The sequence below is a fragment of the Leptonychotes weddellii genome, chromosome 10 (genome assembly GCF_054177405.1).
Source record: "Leptonychotes weddellii isolate Sample4059 chromosome 10, ASM5417740v2, whole genome shotgun sequence".
Classification (NCBI taxonomy): Eukaryota; Metazoa; Chordata; class Mammalia; order Carnivora; family Phocidae; genus Leptonychotes; species Leptonychotes weddellii.
The window spans coordinates 10,871,600-10,884,059 of NC_138378.1; the positions used below are offsets into that span (position 1 = coordinate 10,871,600).

General features: G+C 50.1%; 1 protein-coding gene across 1 annotated transcript in view; it reads left to right on the forward strand.

Annotated features, from left to right (window-relative positions):
• Positions 1-12,460, forward strand: part of PTGIS (prostaglandin I2 synthase) — a 40,986-nt gene that overhangs the window by 419 nt on the left and 28,107 nt on the right. Inside the window, exons 2-4 of the mRNA XM_081831940.1 lie at positions 7,453-7,576; positions 9,462-9,640; positions 12,070-12,210. Of these exons, the coding sequence (XP_081688066.1) occupies positions 7,453-7,576; positions 9,462-9,640; positions 12,070-12,210 (444 nt within the window). The remainder of the gene's footprint in view (positions 1-7,452; positions 7,577-9,461; positions 9,641-12,069; positions 12,211-12,460) is intronic.

Genomic DNA, 12,460 nt, shown 5'->3' on the forward strand with positions numbered 1-12,460 from the left:
GAAGGGCTTTCTGGGGAGAGAGCCCGGGGTCTCCGGGTGGGGAGTGGGTGCGTGGACAGGTTCGGAGCGGCTGCGGGTGCGAGAAGCCGCCTCCTTCTCTTCAGCCTCTGCCTGGATCCAGCACCACTCGAGCCAGTCCCCAGCCTCTGTCGGCTCTTGGGGGGGGTGGGGGGGGGAGGGAACCTCGCTCTTCGCCCCATTGCACAGATGCACGAGTTGAGGCTGGGGAAGGCAGAGGCCCTGAAGGATGCTCTCTTATCCGCTCTGGAACCACTTTCCATGGGATCCCCCTTCGTCGACGAGGGGTTCGGTAGGCTCGGATCCAGAAAGGGGTCTCCCCTCCCCTGAGACCCCACAGCCTGGCAGGGCAGAACCGAGGCCAAACGTCTCAGCTTCCTCGTCCCAAAGGTTGTCCTGCTCTGCTATTTAGGAGATGTAAATCTCATGTATCTCAAATCAGGGACATGGCAGTAGGTCTTTCTTTTTATAAAATATTTAAAATATTAATTTGAATCGCACATGGAATAGCTCAGTACGTTTGACTTAAATATTTGCGCTGTTATAGATAAGACTGAAGCCCTTCCCTTCCCTTCCTGCAATTCCAGACTTCTTTTGTTGATCAAGGCTCCCTCATAGGGCTGCCTGAGAACAAGCCTGGCGGGGAAATTTCCAGGTTTTTTTAAAAGTACGCTTTTTATTTTAGACTGGTTTTATATTTACGGAAAAGTTGCAGAGGTTGTACAAAGAGTTCCCAAATACCCCTCGTCCAGTTTCTGCCATTGTTAACACTTTACACTATTGTGGTAGGTTCGTCAAAACTAAAACCAACACTGGTCTGTTAAGATCAACCAAACTCCAGACTTAATTTGAACTTCATCAGTTTTTCTATCATGTCCTCCAGGATCCAATTCAGGGTACCACACTGCCTTTAGTTATCATACCTCCTCCATGAGGCTGTAGATAATACAGGGCATGAAAGGAGAGTGTCTAAAAATTCCAGAACATTTCTGGGAACTTTTTATTTTTAAACAATATATGTTAAATTTCCAAACAATAAGCTCATGATATTTGTCTTCAACCTCTGGACACCTTTTCAGGTTAGATTTAAAACTATGTATTCATTCATTTGCCTGAAAAAAAAATGAGAAAAAGAAAAAGGCCACACATAAGTTTTTCTATGAGAAATGAATTATTCTTCGGATGTGGTCAGGCTTTTTGGAAACTCAGTCTGGAAATGTTTTCAGACTGTGCATTTGCTTTTTTCACTCCAGATTTTAGTTTTGATATCCGTCCGTGTTGCTATATGGGGATCTGATTCATTCTTTTGATCATCTGTGTAGTATTCCGTAGTATGAATAAATGGAAGGTTCTGTTTTTTCCTTTTTATTCCTGTCCCAGTTGATGGACTCTTAGGTTGTCTCCAGCGGTTTTGCTGTTTGGGACAAAGTGCTGTGGTCTTCCTATGAGACCCGCTGCTACCCACTCTGGGGTAGACTGGGCAGCCATGAACTACATGGATTCTGGGAGGCAGGGTCCCTGGATGCTCAGCATATGGAAATTCTCAGCCTCTAGGAATAAGAACAACCTGAGCAACCTCTCTCTGCCTTAGTTTCCCATTCTTTAAAATGGGGATGATGATGGGAATAGGAGAGAGTGGAATTGCGGGGTTGGAAAAAAATGCCAGTTAAACATATGGCAAATTCTTGCTATAACCAGGAGAGCGAATTTATCTTTGAGGGTGGGTTGTTGATTTTTATACCTGGTGGCTTAGGAGGGTCAGCAAGTGGGTACTGGGGAGAAGTGTGGGTATAGGGGTCACTGACAGCTCAGGGGCAGCTGGGTGGGCCCTGGGGAGAACCCACGGGGACCCCAATTTAGGCGCCAATCTCATTTCCTCCTCCCAACTCAGCAGGGGGCACTCTTGTTCCTTCCATTTTACGGAGGAGGAAACTGAGGCTCAGAGAGGCTAAGCAACTTGTCCAGGGTCTGCCTGGATTACAAATCTGGGCTGTAAGAATTTTTAATTCCCAGGAAAAACGAATTTCCTTGCTTCCCACACAGTTTATTTGTAATCTGAACACTCAAAAGTCTTAGAACCACATGATGTTAAGATAGTAAGATGTGGCTGTAACCAGAAAGTTCCTAAGGAAGGACAAATAATCAAGTGTTGGAAAAGAGGTGGAGGATGCTGATGCTGTGTAGACAGTGAGCCAGTCTGAGTCAAACAAGGAAGGCCCCACACCTTCCCTTCTGCTCACTGACCCTCGAGGTACTGTTCATCACTCCATTTTACAGCTGAGACCTACAAGGGCTAGGTGACCTCCTCAGGGCCACACAGAAATTATATTCCGCATCTAGCCGGTTCCAAAATTCATGCTTTTCTCAGTAAAAAGCAAAAAGAAAAGAAAACTACTTGAGTCAATTGGCAGCTGTCTTTACCTCTAGCTTTTTTAAGTTAAAATTTGTAATTATGAAAAATTTCAACTACGCAGAAAAATAAGAATAGTGTAAGAACCCCCATGTATGGATCCCCTTTTGATTTGACAGTTAGCATTTTTACAAAAAATTACAGATGTTACAATATCTCTGCAGGAAATATTTCAGAATGCGTGTCAAAAACAACCACGGTTCTATTATTCTGCCTGAGAATATAAAATTCCTTTTTTTTTTTTTAAAAGATTTTATTTATTTATTTGACAGAGACCCAGCGAGAGAGGGAACACAAGCAGGGGGAGTGGGAGAGGGAGAAGCAGGCTTCCCGCTGAGTAGGGAGCCCGATGCGGGGCATGATCCCTGGGATCATGACCTGAGCCAAAGGCAGACGCTTAACGACTGAGCCACTCAGGCACCCTAAAAATTCTTAATATCATCTAGTCTCCAGTCCAAATTTCTGCAGTTACAGCAAGGATTTTCAAACCCAGCTCGGTAACTGTGACTGTCTTCTGGGAGAGGTTGTGAGCCAAAATCAGGAGGCCTTGGATTGTGAATTAGGAGTCTGATTTCTGTGCCCATTGGGGCTCATGACCTACATGTGGGTGTCAGAAACATTCTTCCTGCTTTCCTTTTGGGCCTTGGTTTCTCCATCTGTACCCTGAGATGGCTCATGGAGCTGGTCTCCTGTGATGTGGGCGGAGGACATCTCTCTTCCTTTTTTGGGCTTGTGTGTCTGCTACTCTAGGAGCATTTGGAAGAGGTCTCCAGGTGGGAGGCCCCTGTTCCAGGGCACCAGAGGCCACCGTGGCATCAGGTGAAGGTTCCTGGTGGCCCAGGGGCTGATCTGGGCCCTTGAGGGATACAAAATTTCCAGGCACAATTAGATCTATCTCATTCCAACATGCACTGCCAAATGGTGGTCCACGGCCGGATTCAGCACAAATGAAGGGCTGCTGTGTGCCACACAGTGCAAGAGGAGAAAATTGGGGGCGGGGGGTTCCACACATAAAACTCCACATTTCCAGCTTCTCGTGAAAGATGGGACAATGGAGCAGCACCTGTGGGGGACTCAGTAGAAGAGCCCTCTCTCAGCCTGGCCACAGTCCCCACCGCTCCTTGTTGCCTCCCTGATGTGCATCTGTTCTATCTACTGTCCTTGCTCTGACTGTTCTTCATTATGTTGAGAATTCTCTGAACCTTTGGTGTCGGTTACAAAAACAGGAAAACAAAAACCAGAGCAAAATGGCCACATGCTTTCTCTACACAGTGGGAGGCGAGGGGCAGGGGGTGGGAAGCCAGAGAGTGTTAATGGCAGACAGCTTGTGGGTGAGCCCTGGGAAAGGATGGGTCTAGCACTTTAAATGGAAGCTCAGGTTGCTGAAACAAGCCCCCCTGTTGTCCCCCCATGAAATCCTCCCAGAGCCCAAGGCTCTGAATTGAGGTCAAACTACTGGATAGAGAGGCAGTCCACCAAGATAGCACAGCTAAATGATGCAGCCTCTGCCCTGGGCAATCCAGAGTCCCTTAACCCCCTCAGCAACTCTGGGGGGCAGGTGCTGCTCCTTGAGCACCAACTGTATGCATGAATCATTCGTCTGACATGTATTTATTAAACACCTACTCGTGCCAGGCACTGTTGTAAGTGTCGGGGTCAACAACAGGTGCCTACATTCATGGAACTTCCATCCCCTGTAGGTGTGCTATTTCAGGACAAAAAGGGGGGGGGGCGATACCCATCCTTAACTCCCTCCCCCGATTTGCAGCGCGTTGAGTGGGAGAGACGGGACAGGTGGTGAAGGTGGCAATGGAGTCTGTGAGTGAGGAGTGGGCAGTTTGGGGAGGAACCCATGTGATGGGAATTAAAACTCTGGGGGGGGGGCGGGGATCAGAAAAGGTGTCCTGGAATCTGAAACAGGAAGGGCAGGCTGTGTGGGCAGGAGCTGGGGATGAGAGGGTCCAGCCCTCCCCTCCTCCTCCCCAGGGCCTGACAGTGCCTCAAAACAGTGAGAGTGTCAGCGGGTGAGGCTCGAGACCGCAGCCCCCAAAATAGAGCCTCCTTCATCCCCGCTGGCTGACGGCTGAGTCACCCTGGAATGTGGCCTGGGCCCGAGCTGGATCCAGGGCCCAGCCTCCAGGAGCCAGCGCGACCACATCAGGAGTCAGACGCCTGGGCTCCCAGCTTCCTGCCTTTGTCTGAGCCTCCTTGGGACTTTTCTGGGGAACGATGAAAGCTGCCAGAAATAACACCTGGCTCATTGGGGAGTTCTGGCAGCAACCTGGACAAAGAGCAAGGAAAGGAAGCTCTAGTCCTGCCCATACCGCCAAAGGTGTCTTAGGGGGGAAAAGCCCCCTGTCCTGGAAGTGGGGGGGTCGGATGCTGGCGTCGCCTCCGCTTCCATTGTTGCTCCCCTGGATGATCACAGTGGTCTCTGTGTTGGGGCTTTTCAAAAGCATAACTACATCACTTCCCAGCTCCCACTTCCAACCCTCCAGGGGCTCCCCCTGGCACCCCGTGTGGAAGCCTGACCCTGGCCACGGGTCATGTCCTGCCTCTCACCCCCACACTCTCCACTCCGGCTATGCTGGCTCCTGCTGTCTTGAAAGCCTCGAAGGCATGCTCCTGCCCCAGGGCCTTTGCACTTGCTGTTCCCACTGCCTGAAATCCTCTTCTCCCCCCTCTTCCATTGCACTCCCTTCTCATCCTGCTGGTCTTTGCTCATGTGGCGCCTCCGTGGGGAGGCCTTCATGGACTCCTTCTCTAAACCAGCCCCCCTCACTCTGTCCTGTCACCCTTCTTTTTTCTTTACTGACCTATAGTTTGCATACTCTAACATTCCCCCTTTTAAAGTATCCAGCTCAGTGGGTTTTAGAATAGTCACAGGTTTGTGCCACCATCACCACTGCCTAACTTCAGGATATTTTCTGTCATCCCCCAAAGAAATTCCATCCCCGTTAGCACTCACTCTGCGTTCTCCCCTCCCCTCAGCCTCTGGCAACCACTAATCTACTTTCCATCTCTATGGAGGTGCCTTTTCTGGACATTCCATAGAAATAGATCACACAATATGTGACCTTCGGTGTCTGGCTTCTTTTACTTAACATGATGGTTCTGAGGTTATCCACACTGTAGCGTGAATCATTACTTCATTCCTCTTTGTGGCTGAAGAACGGTCCATGCCTTGGGCGTACCGTATTTGGTCTGTCCATTCGTCAGTCGATGGACACTTGGTTGGCTCCATCTCTTGGCCACTATGAATGATGCCACCATGAACAATAGTGTACAGGTTTGTACATGAGCTTATGTTTTCAGCTCTTTGGGCTGTATTGCTGGGTCGTAAAGTAACTCTGTTTAACCTTTCAAGGAACTGCCAGGCTAGTTTCCAAAACAGCTGCACCATTTTACTTTCCCACCAGAAATACAGGAGGATTTCTGTTTCTCCACATCCTTGCCAGTGGTTACTTTCCTGGGTTTGTTTGTTTTGTTTTTTTTTTAGATGATAGCCATCTTGGTGTGAAGTGGTACCACCCTGTGGTTTTGATTTGCGTTTCCCCAGTGCCTCAGGATGTTGAGCATCTTTTCATATGCTTGCTGGCCATTCGTACCTCTTCTTTAGGGGACTGTCCATTCAAATCCTTTGTGCATTTTAAAATTGGGTTGTCTTTTTTCTTTTTTTTTAAGAGAGAGCGAGAGTGAGCAGGGGGAGGGGCAGAGGGAAAGGGAGAGAGAGAATCCCAAGCAGGCTCCACACCCAGCATGGAGCCTGAAGTGGGGTTCAATCTCGTGACCCTGAGATCCGTGACCCTGAGATCACGACGTGAGCCAAAATCAAGAGTGGGATGCTTAACTGACTGAGCCACCCAGGGACCCCTGGGTTATTTGTCTTTTACAGCTCCTTTATCTTCTTTATCACACTTCCCACTCCCTGAAATGATTTTGCTTTTTTTTGGGTTTTGTCTGCCTCCCCTTATGAGTATGGAAGCCCTGTGAAGTCAGGCACCTCGCCTCTCCTGTTCGCTGCTGTATCTCCAGCACACAGAGCAGTGCCTGCTTCCTAGTTAATATTTGGTGAGCGAGTGAGTGACTCCACAGTGCAGAGCTGGGATGACTCACTCGCTCATTCAGCAGACTGGGAGCTCTCTGCAAACCTGTGGTTCTGATCATTCCAAGATGAAAGCACTGGTCCTAGGCTGGGTTGAAGGACCTCCAAGGGGTCCACCATGAGCACCAGCCTTGCGCTTTTGTGAGGCCCATTTCATGATGGGGAGGTAGCTCTCCCTAGCTAACAGCCCCTCCCCCAGAGGATTGTGGGGCAGGGGCAGCCAGGGCTCAGTGATGAGGCCAGTCCTTCCACTATCTTCTGCCTCTCCGCCGTGCTCTCCCAGTCTCATTCTTTCCCTGTGGGCATGACCCTGTCCAGGCTGGCTCAGGCAGAGAACTCCACTGCTGCTTCCTTCCTTGTACTACTGAGTTCTAGAAAGCTCTCCCACCCACAAGGACTCCCTAACATGTACCAACACCAGCTTCTGCTCTTGGCCTCCTGTAATCCATCTTCTACTCAGCAGCCAAAAGGATCCTGTAAAAAAAAAAAAAAACCTGAGTCAAATCATGTCCCTGTGCTACTCGAAACTCTCCCCTGGCTCCCACCTTACTCAGGGGAGAGGCTAACGTCCTCACAGCTGCCTCCAAGGCCCTGCATGGTCTGGCATCCATTACCAGTCTGGCCTCAGCTTCTGTTGTTTCTCCTTGCTCCCTCCAATCCAGCCACACTGGCCTCCTTACTGTTCTAGGAACACACCAGGCATGACGCAGCCTCAGGGCCTTTGCGCTGTTCCTTCTGCCTGGAAGGCTCTTCTTCCAGATATCTATGTGGCTCCTTCCCTCACCACCTTCAGGTCTTTCTCAAATATCTCGGGGAAGCCTGCTCTGTCCTCTCTACTTAAAAATTACACCCTATGCCCTACACTTTTTGTCTTCTTCCCTGCTTAATCAAATGGTGATGAGTACTGTGGCTTCTCTAGGCGACCTGGCGAGCCTCCCCTGGACCTGGGCAGTATCCCCTGGTTGGGCCATGCCTTGGAGTTTGGAAAAGATGCGGCCAGCTTCCTCACTAGGATGAAGAAGAAGCATGGTGATATCTTTACTGTAAGTGTGTCCTGTGCCTCTAGGGAGGGAAGGGGATGAGCAGCTGGGCCGGTCATACCTGGTGTTCACAGATTCCTTCTACATCCTTCTTTTAGTTATATACTAACCCACCCATCTAGTGGCCCAACCAACTTTCTATCCATTTTTCTATCCAGCTGTACAGCCAGCACTTAATCAACATCCATCCCTTCATTATCCCTTTAGCATCTTCCCAACATCAAGTCGTTCAATGTCTGTCCAGTTCTTGTATGTCCATCCAACCAACCTCTATCCATCCATTCAACTTCCATCTACCCAACATCCATCCATCCAACATTTATCCTTCTGCCTGTCTACTCAGTATATAAGCAGCATCCTTCCATCCTAATATCCACTGAACACACATTCATACATTCCATTTCCATCAAAATTCTATCCACTCATCCATCATTCCATATATCTATCCAGCATCTGTCCATCCATCCATTTATCCATCCTCCAACCCTTTGTCTACTCAAATTTATCCAGCATCCTTCCATTCATGTACCTAACATCTATCCAGTTTTTACCCATATATTCAATATCTTTTTTTTAAATTAGCCTCCCTGCCCAGTGTGGAGACCAGTGCGGGGCTTGAACTCACGACTGTGAGATCAAGACCTGAGCTGAGATCAAGAGTCGGGCAGTTAACTGACTGAACTCCCATATGTTCAGTTTCTACCAACTTCCATTTATCTACCCATCCTTCCATCCTTCTGCCACTATGCACCTAACATCCAGTTACCTATCCATTCAGTATCCAATATCTGTCCACTCTATATGCATCTATTTATATCTCCATCCATCCATCCATCCCTTCAACATCCAAACAACCACCACATCCATCCGCCTTCCATGTGTCCTTTCAAGTTCTGCCCATGCAACATTCATCCTTCAATCCTTTTACCCAGTACCCACTGAGCATCCTGCCATCATGTACCCAATATTCATCCATACTTTTAGTTTCCAACTAACCTTTAGCTACTCGTCCATTCATCTTTCCATCCAACATACATTCACTGATGATATCCTTCTGTTTACCCACCCATCTAACAGTCTGTTCAGTAGCATTTTTTTCTTGGATATTGGCCTGTATTTTAAAGATTTATTTATTTTAGAAGGTAGGGGTGGGATAGAGGGAAAGGGAGAGAGGGAATCAGCACGGAGCCCGATGTGGGGCTCGATCTCACGACCCTGAGATCATGCCCTAATGGCCTGTATTCTATAAGAGAGTTTGATTAATGTGACTCCCAGATCACACTCTGGGGCCAAAGCAGTGCGTGGTTAGGATTGTGTGACCCCCCCAATAGACATTTGAGGGAAGATGCCCTTTCCTTTGCTAATTGCAGGCTTACAGCTCTCCACTGCTGCTTCCTTCCTTCTTGGGCAGCAGGTTACATTCAGAGCTCAGGCTCCCTCAGAAGCAGGTATTGCTGGTACAGCTGCTAGCATTAACCCAACAGCGTCCGTCCGTCCGTCCGTCCGTCCGCCCACCCGTGATGCACACAACATGCACCTGCTGCCTTCTGTGGGCAGACTCTCTCCTGGATGCCGGCGAGAAGGCAGTGACCAAGATAATCATGGGAGGTGCTTAAGAGTGAGGTGGTTGAGAGCACAGCCTTCGGCGCAGAAAAGCGAACGCCAGTCCTCACTCTGCCGCGTCTCCGCTGCGTGATCTCGGGCACATCACGTGCCTTCTCTAAGCCTCCGTTTGCGGCCATAAATGGTCCCTCCCTCGTAGGGTCATCGTGAGGGGTGGCTGAGAGAACATTGTCTGTGAAGTGTCTGGCACAGGGTGGGCCCCCGACCCCCGAGAGCTGTCATTTGTAGCAGCTCTCCTCACTCCGCCCCTGCTGACTTCCCGCAGGTGCTGGTGGGCGGCAGGTATGTGACCGTGCTCCTGGACCCGCACTCCTATGACGCGGTGGTGTGGGAGCCTCGCACCAAGCTGGACTTCCACGCCTATGCTGTCTTCCTCATGGAGAGGATTTTTGATGTGCAGCTCCCGCATTACAGCCCCAGTGATGAAAAGGCCAAGATGAAACCGTGAGTGGCTGGAGACGGTGCCTGAGGGTGGCCAGGGAGGGGCCAAAAGAATTGGGCTGAAGAAAGGTTCCTCTCACCTTTATTCCTTTTAGGAGGCAGGTCTGATTTCAGTAGGAGGAGACTGGGGACTTGGGTCAGCCAGACCTGGATTCAAATCCCAGCCCTACCACTTCCTAGCTGTGTGACTTTGGGCAAGTCCCTTGCCCTCTCTGAGCCTCTGTTTCCTCATCTGTAAAAGGAAAGGAAGTGGGTGGGGTGGTTAATATTTTTGAGTCCATATTCTGTGATCTCATTAGTTTTCCCAGTGATGCTGGAGGGTAAGCTACTCACAGCTCTGCTTTATGGCTGAGGATACTGGGACCCAGAGAAGAGCAGTGACTTGCCCTAGGTCACACAGCAAGGAAGTGAGCAGGTCCTGAAACATAAGGAGGAATTATATCAACAAGAGGATATGTGAGCACATTTATTCTGCAATCATTACGTCTGTAAATATCTGAGGACCTACTATACGCTAGTCACCGTCTAGATGCCGGGGGTGCAGAATGATGCCAGTCACTATTTGAAGACACCTACCATATGCTGGGGATTTGAGAGAAATACTTTGCTATCTGTGCTGTTGCCTCAAAAGTGTAGGTACTTTTATCCCTATTTTACAGTTGAGGAAACAGACTCAGGGAAGTGGAGTGAGTTACCCACGGTCCACCATTAGTAGATGGCACCCCTGAGATTTGAACCCAGGTCTGCAAACTCCACAGCCTAGTCTCCTCCAGCTGATGTACTGAGGAAATAAGACTCTGGGTCTGCTCCTAGAGTTCATGCAGTCTGATGGTAATTCTTAGTGGTCCGTCTCCAGGAAGGGTAACCTCCTGGGGTTAGGAAAAGCATCTAGAAGACTGGGTTTTGCAGGGCTGCTAAAGCTGAGGAAAGGCCAGAGTATGAGGTGAACATCAATGAGAGACAACGCCCAATCTGACCTTGGCTTTGTGGGGTCACCTCTAGGAATATTTCTGAGCCCGAGTGTCCTGGGTCCTGGCATTCTAGGGGGACCATCAGGTCCCATTAGCAATAAGAATCCCCAGGTCACTGCATTCTGCCCCCCATACCCAGGGAGGACTCCACTTTCCTCCAGTGTCTGCCCTAAGAGTTCCTGGGAATTTCCCTTCAGCCAGTATGTGGTCTTCTGGGCATGGCTCCACATCTGTTAAGGGCTACTGTCTCTATCAAGGACTAGTGCTTGGAGTGGGGTCTGAGGAACCGCTGGATCAGGGTCAGTCGCTACACCAGGTCCCATTTATTGAGCACTTACAATGTGCCAGGCCCTGCGATAAGCCCTTTTACTTACCCATTATCTCACGTGGGTCATGTCTGTTTGTTTCCCCAACAACGTTTCAACTTGAACATCCAAGAGCTTATATTTCCTGGGAGTTCGTGGAACCCTTCTGGAGGCTTTCCCCTCTTGAGTTATCCTAGAACCGGGTGGTTTTCTCCCTCTACAGGGGTCCATCCTGTTTCCAAACAGCAGGTGGGGACAGAGAGCTGGGTCGGCAGGCTAGCACTATTCTCGGTGCTGCTGCGAGGTGTCGCTGTTGGACGTTGGTTCCGCCGTGGCATGGGGACACCGTGTGCTTGCTGCCGCGGGGCCTTTCCTGGTCTAGATCCCTGCATGTGTCCCAAAGTGGCCTTCACCTCAGATACAAGATCCCACCTTTGTGGGCTTCCAGTCACATGCTCAGTCATGGCTCAGCGTCGACTCTGTATTGTGGAGGCTCGGTATGGAGGGACTTCCGCTTTAGCCGCACACACTGCCAGACTCCTAGGCACACGCAGTGACACCAGGTCGCCAGCCCAGACGACCTCATTCCTCATGTCGCCTTCACTCAGGGTCACGTCTTAGCAGTCCTTGGTCGGGGGATGCTTTATCCAAACAGGTATCCCTAACTTTGGGTCTCAAGGAGAAAGAGTTGGCTTACTAGTTCTCTCTCTCCCAGAAGTGTGTGGGTTCCTTATCCGAGCTTGTGTGTCCCGAGGAGGGACAGACTGTCACGGTTGGGGGTTCAGACTCTGGGGTTGGGCGGACCAGGGTTTCAATCCCAGCTGCATCGCTTACTGGCTGTGTGACCTTGGGAAAGTCACGTTCTTCCCTGTCCCTGAGTTTCTCTGCCGCTAAAATGGGTGGCATGATAGTAACTGTGATCCCTAGAGTTGTCAAAAGATGAAATGAGATCATGGTGCTTGGCACAATAAAGAGCAACTGCCCTTGTCACTGATGATGATAGTAACGATAATAATATTATCGAGTTTAGGCCAGTTGTCCGCAGGCCCCCATTGGCAACGGGGAACCGGAGCCCTGGGAGGTTTAGGGATGGCGGGCGCCTGTGTGCATGTGTTTCCCTTTGGAGGCTGTACCCTTACTTTGTTCCCTGCCCTAGGACCCTCCACAGGGACCTCCAGGCACTCACGGACGCCATGTATACCAACCTCCGCACCGTCCTGCTGGGCGACACCACAGAAGAGGCCGGTGGCTGGCGTGAGATGGGTCTCCTCGATTTCTCCTACAGCTGCCTGCTCAGGTGAGCCAGGGTGGCTCCCCCTCTCAGGAGTGGCGCCCAGCTCTCCAGACCTGGGTCAGCCGCTAACAGTGGCCACGGGAACCACGAAGACTTTGTGGGTGGGGCAACAGTTTGGGACACGCAAAGCAAAGACTACAAATGACCTGTTGTATCTGGGACCCAGGTGTTCGCCTGGCTCAGGCTGAGTTGTAAAGGAGGCATGGATCAGGGAGGTGGGCCTTGCCAGGTGTCCAGAGATGGGGTAGCAGAA